Source organism: Malania oleifera, chromosome 11 (assembly GCF_029873635.1).
Source record: "Malania oleifera isolate guangnan ecotype guangnan chromosome 11, ASM2987363v1, whole genome shotgun sequence".
Classification (NCBI taxonomy): Eukaryota; Viridiplantae; Streptophyta; class Magnoliopsida; order Santalales; family Ximeniaceae; genus Malania; species Malania oleifera.
In genome coordinates, this window is record NC_080427.1 from 44,367,237 (window position 1) to 44,378,213 (window position 10,977).

A 10,977-nucleotide genomic window follows, 5' to 3' on the forward strand; every position below is an offset into this window, starting at 1 on the left:
TCATTTATAAAATTATAAAATTTTTAATTATAAAATTTAACCTGTGTTTATTTATTTTTAAATAAATTTAAAACTACTAATAACAAAATTTTAATAAAAAATTATCCATTACAAATTTTGAATAAAAAAATAACTAATTTTACAAAAAATTAAAATTAAAATGGTTGCATGCATGAAAATATGTGAATTAAATTATAATAATTAATAAATTTAGTTATTATTATTTATATAAAATTAGTTATTTTTTTATTCAAAATTTGTAATGCATACTTTTTTAAAAAATTTTGCTATTAGTAGTTTTAAATTGATTTATAAATAAATAAACATAGGTTAAATTTTATAATTTTATAAATTAAAATTTTCCTATTTATTCAAAATTCGTAATACATAAATTAAAATTTTCCTATTTATTCAAAATCCGTAATACAAATTTTTTTTGGGGTTATACAGAAAATGCTTACCATTTTTAACAAAGTCAAAAACCCTAACTTTGCTTTATCTCAATCCTAAAACCAGTTTGATAATAAAACCATTTCCCCATTCACCTCCTCCTCTTCCTCTTGTTTTTTTTTTTTTTTTATCCACACGACTCAAAAAATATTTTAAAAAATAAAAAAATTTGTAATTTTTTCACTTTTAATTAATATTAAATTTTAGTGTTTAAATAAAAAAAAAAATTATTATTTTTTACGTTAATAAAATTATTAAGGGGCGGGGGAAACATGGGTAGAAAACAAGGGTAGTATGGTACAAAAAATGGGTCATAAGGATAACCCAGAGCAGAGGTGGCGGGGGCAGAGCAGGGAAGTGGCAGAAGTCAGAGGTGGCAGGAGAGGATGAATAGATGGAAGACACGTGACGTGTGCCCAGGTGGGTGATGTCAATGATTGGAACAATAGGGGACAGAGTAGTTGCCTTGCCGCCCGCTACATTTCGATTTGCATGCAAACGCCCCACTCTGATTTTCAGGCAAATCTCGCTGGATGGTCCAGCGAGATTTGCTTGCCACGTGTCGACGTCTCAACTGCCCTGACCCTTTAAATCTCGATGCTTGGTCTAATAAGAGCGAGATTACGTCAGAGTCATTCTGGGAAATATTTTCCCAAATAGGGTAATATTTAACATATTATTTTAAAATAAAGATAAAACGGGAAAAAACTCTTAACAACTTGCAATAGATATTCTTTTAGGGGTTCATTTGTAATTTCATGCATCTTTCAAGTTTTTTATGTAATTTTTGTAATTTAGGTTTTCACATAAGTAGGGTGTGAAAGCCATGTAAGAGTTAGCTTTTACGAATTTGAATTGAGAAGTTCAACTTGAGTTTCCCCCAACAGTATCTCCTTCTTCCTCTTATACCTTATTCCTTCTCGTCTTTTCAATCTCTCCCACATTCTCACCTGGCAGAAATTACTTGATGCTGTTCTGCATCAGTGATTCCAAGAGAGCATTCAGGACAATCTAACCCAAATGCCCCTAACGGTATCTAGACTATCAGAAAGCTCTCCATTGTTTGAAATATGTCGATCATCAGTTTTCATATAATGGTAATTCTTTTAAAATATTTTAATGCCATATCACATCAAAATAGACAATTCAGGGGCTTAACACCATGGCTCAATGGAAACCAGCAACAGAAGTTGCCAAGAGTAAGGGGGTAGAGGCTGCTGCAGGTGGGTTAGGCAAGGTAAAGATGAAAGCCGAAAATATGGGCATTAAAACTAGCAAGGAAATGCAACTGACTGCAATGAAAACAGTGCAATGGTGGAAATGAGAGAACTAGTTTGCCAGTGAAAATCGCCAATATCAAGCTCTTGGCCTACCAATGGTGGCACTGCTCCTCTTCTCCCAGTCATCTGATTTTTTGAGAAATTATTACTCCCTTTTGCTCATGTTTTTGAGAACAATAATGATCAAGAATAAAAAGAAGAAAATGATGGAGAAAATAAAAGGCTTTACCACCAGAGACAATGGAGGTTGCTGTTTATTTCTTCTTCACAAAATGCTCTTTTAATATATCTCTCAAAGAAATTCTCTTTCAGATTTTCTAAAAACAAGAATAATAATTTGAAGAAATCGAAGAAGAATATGAAAAAGAAAAGAAGATCCTTTCGGTCTCTCCTAGATCCCTCAGCATTTTCTTATTTCAGAAAAATAAAACCATGACATCAATTTGAAGACTTGAGAAGTTATCTTCTTCAACCACTATCATGACATTGTCCCCAGCCAGCCATGGCCAACCACCCATCATCTTCACTGAACTCACTTGCACCAACTCTTGCTCTCATCTCTCACAAAATCCATAGCATGAAATCCCAACCAATTCTCGGCCTATGGATTCCCATCATCATTGCCTGTTAATTTTGGCCAAACTACAGTGGGCAATGAAGAAAAAGAAGAAGAACTGAAGAAGCATTGGTGTGGGTTGAACAACCCTCAATGCTCCTTTGTGTCGTGTAAAAGGCTTGCATGCACTACACATGGGCTTCTTACATTAGTATTTGACAACCCAATTACTATTGGGCAGGTGTGTCACAATTTCAAGATGTTGGAGGTTCATGCACCCAAATTAAAACATTGAGGACCAAATCCATAACTGTATTGTTCCTCTATTATAACAAAAAATGATAGGAAAAAGAAATTAATAAAGCAAAGCTTTACCTAGAGTCCTCAACAAAAGGAGATAAAATAAGGAGGACAAGAAATCCTCCTAAACAAGACAGAACAAAAGAGAGAAAACTAAAAAACAAAAATAAAACTAACACAGCCAACCAGTCACACTCAGAGAAACCAAAACCATTAAAACAACCAAAGAGAAAATTCATAGCAGTCTAAAAAATACAATATGATCCCAAATCAAATCAAAGGGCAAAAGGCCAACCATGGAAAACGCAGGCATTTCTCTCGGGCTATACCACCATAAAACAGTGATAACCATAATCTCCTGGCTCCCTTGCACCTCCCAAAATTTCTAAAAGCAACCAGCAAGAAAGTATACAAGAACTAAGGCACACCCAACTCTCAGCAAACAATCCAAAATCCTTATTCCATAAACCTCCAGTTACAAAGCAGTGAAGAAACAAATGAGCATGAGACTCACCACTAGCATGGCACATTGTACATACAAGATGCGACAAATTGTTGGTACTAAACTCTATTATGAGTGGTCATCCACACAAAATCCTTATCCTTAATAGAACCGTAAGTTTTACATTCAATTAGCCTGTTAAAAGGAATTAGAGACACAAATCAAATAAGAATCGAAATATTTACTGGAAAGAGGCATCAAAAGTCCAAATCTTGACATTCCCTCCATAAGAAGGCTGAAAATAAGCTAAAATGTAATTTACCAAATTTCTGCAGAACTTACTAAAGACACTAAAATAACATCTGAAGATTTTAGAAAAGCTAAAAACACAATTTCAACTCAAAAAATAAAATTTCAGAAGACTATAATCCCCATAAAAACATAATTTTTGTTAAGAAGATAACCAATGGAAATTTTTGAAATCCTAATTCCAGAATTTTAAAACAAAACGTAAGTTAAGGTAAAATTGGAGTACGAAAAATAGAATCAGATTTAAATACAAAAAATAATAAAGTTGCCAAAAATAACAAAAGTAGATTTTAAATAAAAGGAGAATCTAGGAATAAACCCAACACCTTAAAAAAAGAATGTCAAACAAAAAATGAACAAATGAATATCAATTTATGAGGAGTTGTTGCACTACACAGCTCTCTTATTAAAAAAGAAACCTTTAACAACTTGCAAAAAATTGTAGGTTATTATTATTATTATTACGGAAGGGGGGGGGGGGCATTGGAAGTTGCCTCAACAACTAAACGCATGAATCTCTATCCAAGATAAATCTAACTCAACCTCTAAGTCAAGATCACAACATCTAAGCTAACCCAACTTATTTTCTTAGGCATTAAGATCAAATTCAGATTGGGTTAACTTAGGGTTGCGTTGGTTATTGATAGGTTCCAATCCAAATTGAGCTGGCCTAGACTTCACAGGAAAGATACTGATACATCCACTCAATGCATTTTTTAGGAAGAGGCGGATTATATGTCAACACTCGAGTAGTTTGACCATAAAGTTGAGCTACCTAGTATGGTGACAACTCATAAGGAATATCTGAGTTAGTGGGGGTTACCTAGTACCTTGTTTGAGCCCATTCTGAACTGAGACTAGGTTGAAGTATTCCAATCTAAGCCCCCACCAGAGTATTGAAAACCCTTGCTCCATAAAAATTTAGATTGAGTTCATTCTAAGTTCCAGTTGGCCCAGTCAACTTGCAATACTGATTTGTAAAAGCAGCACAGCTACATGGTGTCATGTTTGCAGGCAACATCAAGAGGAGCTAAAGCCAAGTTACACGGAATTTGCACTTTACAGTTGTTTCGAGCAGGGTTATATACCATGTAAAAGCAACAAGTAAATTGAGAAGCATGTATTAGACTGAAAATAACTAAATAAATAAATAAAAAGGGAATTAAGAAGCCAGCTTACTTTGCCATGTCTAAGAAAAGTACTGTCTTTGGATACATCATGCATCTGGTTGGTTGCTTAAGGCCATCACAGGGTATCTAAACAAATCGAATCTTCAACATGTGTGCAGCATTTAGGGTACATACTCTGAATTATGCATGGAAACCAATTTCAGAAGAGCTGTAATACGTTGTGAACAGCAAGGAGAATTTGCACAAAATTTTTCATCAAAAGGCTAAGAGAATCACCTGCAATAACCAGCAGGATCAGACTTTGAAGCCGACAATTTGGAGAAAAGTATGCATGGCCAGGTAGTTTGGAGATGGGCACATTCCCTATTTCAAAAAAAGGTGGGGATTTTGTCCCTGGGGTATGTCATTCTATCCCAGAAGTCACAAACATTCATTGCTTGGATACTTTATCACCTCAGCAAAGAGCCACAGAACAAAAACATGTATTACTTTATTTTTTTCCCTCATTTTTCACCTCAATCAGCATCAGACTGATGCCATACTCTAGTTTCATCCCACTGTCTACATCATCAAATCCCAGATCAAGTATGCAAAATAAATTGATACATGAATTAGTTCACCCAATCTTCATGCATTAAAATGGGAAATCCCCAATCTTCAAATATGGATTACTTCACACCCAAAACAGTGAACGTGAATTAGATATAAGTATAACACAAAACTGAAATAATCCATAACTCAAAATTTATTTACGCCCACTATGATGTTCCCTGAAACAATATAAGATCCAGTAGGATTCTAAGTGCTATTCAAATTGATTCACACAATTAAAGGAAAGAAATGACCATGAGGGACAAAAAGAATAGCCAGTATAACTGATTTAACCCACTAAAAAGAATTACAAAATCGGATTCTAAGTGAATCGTGTCCTGTATGTTGCTGTTCCACATACAACAAAATATAATACTGCATATGAATCACAGGGAAAAGAAAAAGCGTCAAAACCACCACTGCTCAAGAGCCCTACTTTGCCCTTGCAAGTGATCTAAAGCTTGCAATAATTTATCTGTAATATAACTGAAGCAATCTTATAATCAATTCAATTAGTCTCCTTATTCTTATCGCCATTATCTTCACTGATACAATACCACTCCGCCCCCATTTGTCAATGAGTCAGTCATGTCAATCCAGTAGCTATCAGGTGAAGCTGCATAACCCTTCAGTCCAGATCCAGGCTTTTTTTCATGCTTTCATAGACCATATACGTAATGCTTGCAGAAGGGACAACTTTGAGCAGGTTAGGGAATAATCCTTTATAAAATCCCCTAAACCCTTCGCGTTGGAAGGTTCTCTGGAACACATCTGACATTCCCTTATAAGAAGCACCTGAATTAGGACGCTGGGCTTGCATTCTGAAATCCAGGAATAGACTTAACCCTCATTTATATAACTATATAAGCAAGAAAGAAATGAACTAGCTCAGGAAACAAGCAAGATGGATAAACAGCTACTACGTACCTTGTTCGGACAACCTGCAATGGATAAACACATGTCGCACCAAGAGCTCCAGATACTGTCCCACAACCCAGTTGCACAAGGGGACCAGGATCTACATAAAATGTAAAAATAATAATAATAATAATAACAAAATAAATAACCATACAACATAAACACAGGTTCAAAACCCCAAAATAAATGCAACAAACAGGAGCAAAATTGAACAAAAGAAAATAAGACTCTAAAACTGCAAATAAGGAAGATCATACCACTGTCAATGAGAATATATTTTTTAGACAGATCTTTCAAGGTCTCATAGGCAGCAAGATCTATGCCAGCATACGGAATGATACCAAGAAGAGATGGAACAAGGCCCTTATAAAAGGCTCGGGGCCCCTCTTGAACCCATATATCCTTTGAGAGAGTGCTCAACTTGGGAATTTTTCCACTCTCGCAGGTATAAGTTTGCAGACGGGTTTTCACAAGATCCATCGGGTATATGGCTGTCTGTGCCACAGCACCTGCCATACCTCCAGCTAAAAGGCGCCCCGAAGCACCAATATCCGCCTTTTCTTCCCCTTTAGCATTCGCTATGAACTTTTTCAGCATTTCAAACATGTAAAACCTTATAGCACTTTCAGGTGCCACCTTCAGGACATTTAATCCATTGCCCCGGAAAAATCCAAAGAGACCACCTTCCTTCCATATTTCCTTTACTGCGGGCATGATATGAGCTCGAGCTGTCTGTACTTGCAAAACAACTTTTAATCGATCAAGAGGAGCAGTTGCTGTGCGAGATGCTGCTCCAGCAACACCCCCTGCAATCAAATATCTGCTCGCATGAACATGTTTACTGATGCCCTCCGGAATTACAGTTTGTTCCCCAATATCAACAAGGCATACTCTTTCCCAGTAATGATAGATGTTCTCAATAGTAGCCTCATGAGGATAGAGTAGAAGAAAATCTCTCCATTCTTCAAAAGTTATAACCCCATTGTTATCCTTATCCACACGATCAACAAAACGGGCAAGTTCCTCATCATTAATTTCAATCCCTACAAAAGAGAGACTGGTGGCGCTTATAGAATGAAAATGTTTTGAAAACGAGAAACAACTGGTTCACACACCCACAGAAGAGATTGAACAAAAATGAAAACTGAAAGATATGAATGCAATGACGAACTCTAAAATAAAAGCACCGAATTCGAGATAAACCCAAACTTGAACCTCTACTACTATTAGAAGAAAAAGAAGGATATTAGTTGTGCACTCACACAATGACTACAGATAAAAGTGATGGGTGCAAAGAAATGTAACCATGATGAATTAACTAAGTTAGACCCAATAAAACCTAGAACAAAATGGTTCAAAAACATTGAAATCAAAAGAAATGAAATAAATTTATTAATGAATATGAGCCACACACTGTGTCAACAAGTGTTTAAGCACATTATCACTGACATCAGGTCGCAGGTGGCACAAAGCTCGGGAATATAAACAAAACATCCATTCCCCACCTTCCAATATCTCTATATAACATCCACTGTTAAAGCCACCTTAAGCGCATTACTACCAACATAGTGCATCCATAATTAAGCAGATCATAACTGACATACTGCTCAAGATATGGAGAAACAAACATGGACAAACACAAACATGGGACAGATAAATATGCTCCCAAAGTACTCAAGAATTAAAGCTAGTATAGCAATGTTGTGGCCAACCTTAGAAAAAAATACAACTATTGAAAGTAATAGAACAAGAGGCACCCAAGTGAGAAGAAGGAGAAGAAAATATTTTTGCATTTACCTGCCCGAACAAGTGCATCCCAGAGCTCTTCTGGTAAAATGCAACCATTGTGTTCGACATCAATGGCTTGGAATATGCGGTAGAGTTCAAGCTCCTTATCGTCCATGTAGCGTCGGAATTCCTGGTAATCAACACGGCCATCTCGATTAGCATCGCACACATTTAACAGGTCCTTAGCATACTTGTATTCTGCAGGTATAGAGAGAGCAGAGAGACCAGTCTCAATCTGGGCATAATCCAAGTACCCAGCATTTTTTGCATCAAAGAAATTGAAGAGACTGCGAATTCTGAGCTCCCTCTCTTCCTTGGTCTCCCGCAATGCCAGAAGAACATGATCCATGGATACTGGCCCCGGTTTCCTAACCGGATTGCACCCACGCCCCCGGGATTGCCACTGCTCCTTCTCGTTTCTTGCCGTTGCCTCCATTTTAAAATACCCAACATGCCACACTTCTTGCTCAATACATCTTCCAAGATCAATCAACCCCTCTCTTTTTTACTGTAAGCTCTCACGGTCAATCCCCGCCAAAGAAGGGAAAAAATTCTCCCAATATTTTTCTTTTGAATAAAAATGAATTTCTCGGGTTCAACTACGAAGTTGAATCAATTCTCCAAGTCAAAATGTGGAAAAAAAAATGAAACAACAATTTTGCTCCTTGTGACCAAAAATCGAACTACGGATAACAACTGATCTAAAGACTCCCTATGAGTGACTCGATGAAACGAATCCGATTCCCGTGGAAACCGATCAACTTAATTTGTAAAAAATTTTCAATTTAGAAAAGGTAAACAGCTGAAGCAACGAGCTGTTTCGACTCAATCAAATCTCCCAGAGTACATATATAACATACGAGAGCAGATTTAGGTCAAACTTCGAACCAGTTCAACACGAAAACGACTCGAACAGCGTGCCTAGAAAATTCAAACTCAACAGGACGACAAGAAAAAAAAAACAACAGGAAAGTAACAAGAAAACGCATAAAAAACTCAACACCAACGACGTCGAAGAATCTCAAGACCGAGGCGACGCCAGATTGCCGCGGAGAAGACGAAGATTTCCTCTATATCTCCTTCATTGTTTTTTTCATTGACAAAACTCCCCACCCGCGGCTCGGAAATAATCGATATTTACAAAGTCATTTTCGGCAGGATTCGGCAGAAACCGGCGAATCGCCGGCGGCAGCGTCGAACTGGAAGAAGGTAACCATTTGGGAGAGAGAGAGAGAGAGAGAGAGAGTAGCGCAAATTGTGCAATGTGAGTCACAAGGACGAAGGCCGCACAGAACCACCCACCCATATGTGAACATATTTTTTAATATAATTATAAATTATAAATTAATTTATAAATTTCTATTCCCTTTTTTAAAAAACGAAAGAAAAAATTCTGGAAAAGCATGGGGATTTTATTGATTAAATATTATTGGGCGTTCGCATATTCCTCGGGGCTCCGCTGTAGCGTTAAGCTTGCGGCCACCCAAGCTAGAAACATTCGGGAATCATAGCGAGTTGGACTACTCGCTACTCAAGACTCGGACGAGTGGACTCGGAATCTGTTGGTTGAGTTGCCGCCCATCATTTTTAACACACATATCTTAGCAATAAGAATTAAAGAGATCAAATTAGGTTTAGACTATAATTGGGTTAAAAGTATAAACTATTTGTATGTATAATTATTTAGTTCAAATTTCATAACTTGAATTTGATGATAAGTGTAACGACCTACTTTACTAACTAGGTTTTTTTTTTTTTTTATACTACGATATACTACATACTCTGATAGCATATTGGGAAAAACTCAACCATTAACCTAAACAACGAGAAGCATAAATCAAATAAAGATAACCATAAACCATTACATACAATACCAGAGTTCTGAAATGTTTACCAAAATATACAAATATAATTGTATCCCCAAATTACCCTCAGCTAATTAGGGCTATACAAAAATACTCCCACAATACTCACTTCACTGACAGGGTACTAGTGAAGCCCCTCTATTTGCGAGTCTGATCTGTTCACCTACCTGGATCACCTGAAAAATAATTCAACACTAGAATGAGTCAACGCTCAATAAGACGAAATATGTTATTACTAGTGTGTGGCAAACGAGTTATTATATCATGAAAATTTGTTTCATATAATCATGTATATCTAAATATGTAAATACAGTACAAGTGATAAAATTCACCATCCCTTTTCATGTTGTTTAACATAACAGTATCGTAGGTTACTATTCAAAATACTTCTAGTGTACATAAGTATGTTCCCTATTTCTGTAAATTTGTACATACGTAATAGTAACAGAAAATGCTTCCTATGGATAACTGTGTGTCATGATTCAACCCCTCATGACAGGGTTGTACAGCCAATAAGCAGGATTTACCCTGGTTGGCCATCCAGAAATAAATCACTATACTCCATCGGTCTGATTTGCCCACCTCAACCCATATCTAATGGGAAGTCTGTCCACGTCAAGGGCCTAGGTGATCGACCTACTACCACATATTATCTAAATAGGTGGTTGCACTCATAACATAACGTAATATCCATAACAATGGTACTGTGCTTTGTAACTGCATAGTTCAACAGGGTCTGATACTATATAATATATTTTTATATACAACTAACTGATTTACCATAATTCTGAAATAATCGTAATAACCATGATATTGCATAAACTGTACTATAATTCATATATCATAATACTGAGAACTGCATAATCATAATACTGAAATTCGTATAATCATGGTACTAAGATTCGTATAATCATTGTACTAGAATTCGTATAATCATGGTACTGAAATACGTAAAATCATGGTTTAAAATATGTAAAACATATCTTCGTACTAAATTCATATTCTCAAGCCACACCATACTTTAATACATAATTTTCATAATTTAGTAAACTGTATAATATTTTAAAGTGACTCAGCATAGCATATTTCCCTTACCTGACTACTGGAAAACCCTTATGGTACACTAGCCTAACACCCACAAGGCCTTCTACATAACACCCTGAAAACAACATTTGCCAGAACAGAATATCAGTATTCCTTCATCTACATCATTTCCTATAACTGTCGTAAGGCCAAAAATACTCTAAAAGGTCTTACCCTGAATTTGGGATGAAATCCAACTTGATCCCACCGATGATCCATCCTAACAAACTTGAAGAGAACTCCGCCAGGAACATCGTGGTGGCTT

General features: G+C 36.3%; 1 protein-coding gene across 2 annotated transcripts; it reads right to left on the reverse strand.

Moving 5' to 3' along the window:
* Positions 1–5,330: 5,330 nt before the first annotated feature.
* On the reverse strand, positions 5,331–9,073 carry LOC131168014 (calcium-dependent mitochondrial ATP-magnesium/phosphate carrier protein 2-like). Of its 2 annotated transcripts, XM_058127157.1 has the most exons (4): positions 7,774–9,073; positions 6,234–7,019; positions 5,986–6,076; positions 5,331–5,879 (listed from the first exon to the last, which is right to left on the reverse strand). In XM_058127157.1, exons 1-4 carry the CDS (start codon positions 8,198–8,200, stop codon positions 5,687–5,689), a joined length of 1,497 nt encoding a protein of 498 aa, XP_057983140.1. In that variant the 5' UTR covers positions 8,201–9,073; the 3' UTR covers positions 5,331–5,686. The 2 variants fall into 2 exon arrangements, with proteins under 2 accessions (XP_057983140.1, XP_057983138.1); XM_058127155.1 differs by having other exon boundaries at positions 5,331–7,019; positions 7,774–9,072.
* Between the last annotated feature and the right edge of the window lie 1,904 nt (positions 9,074–10,977).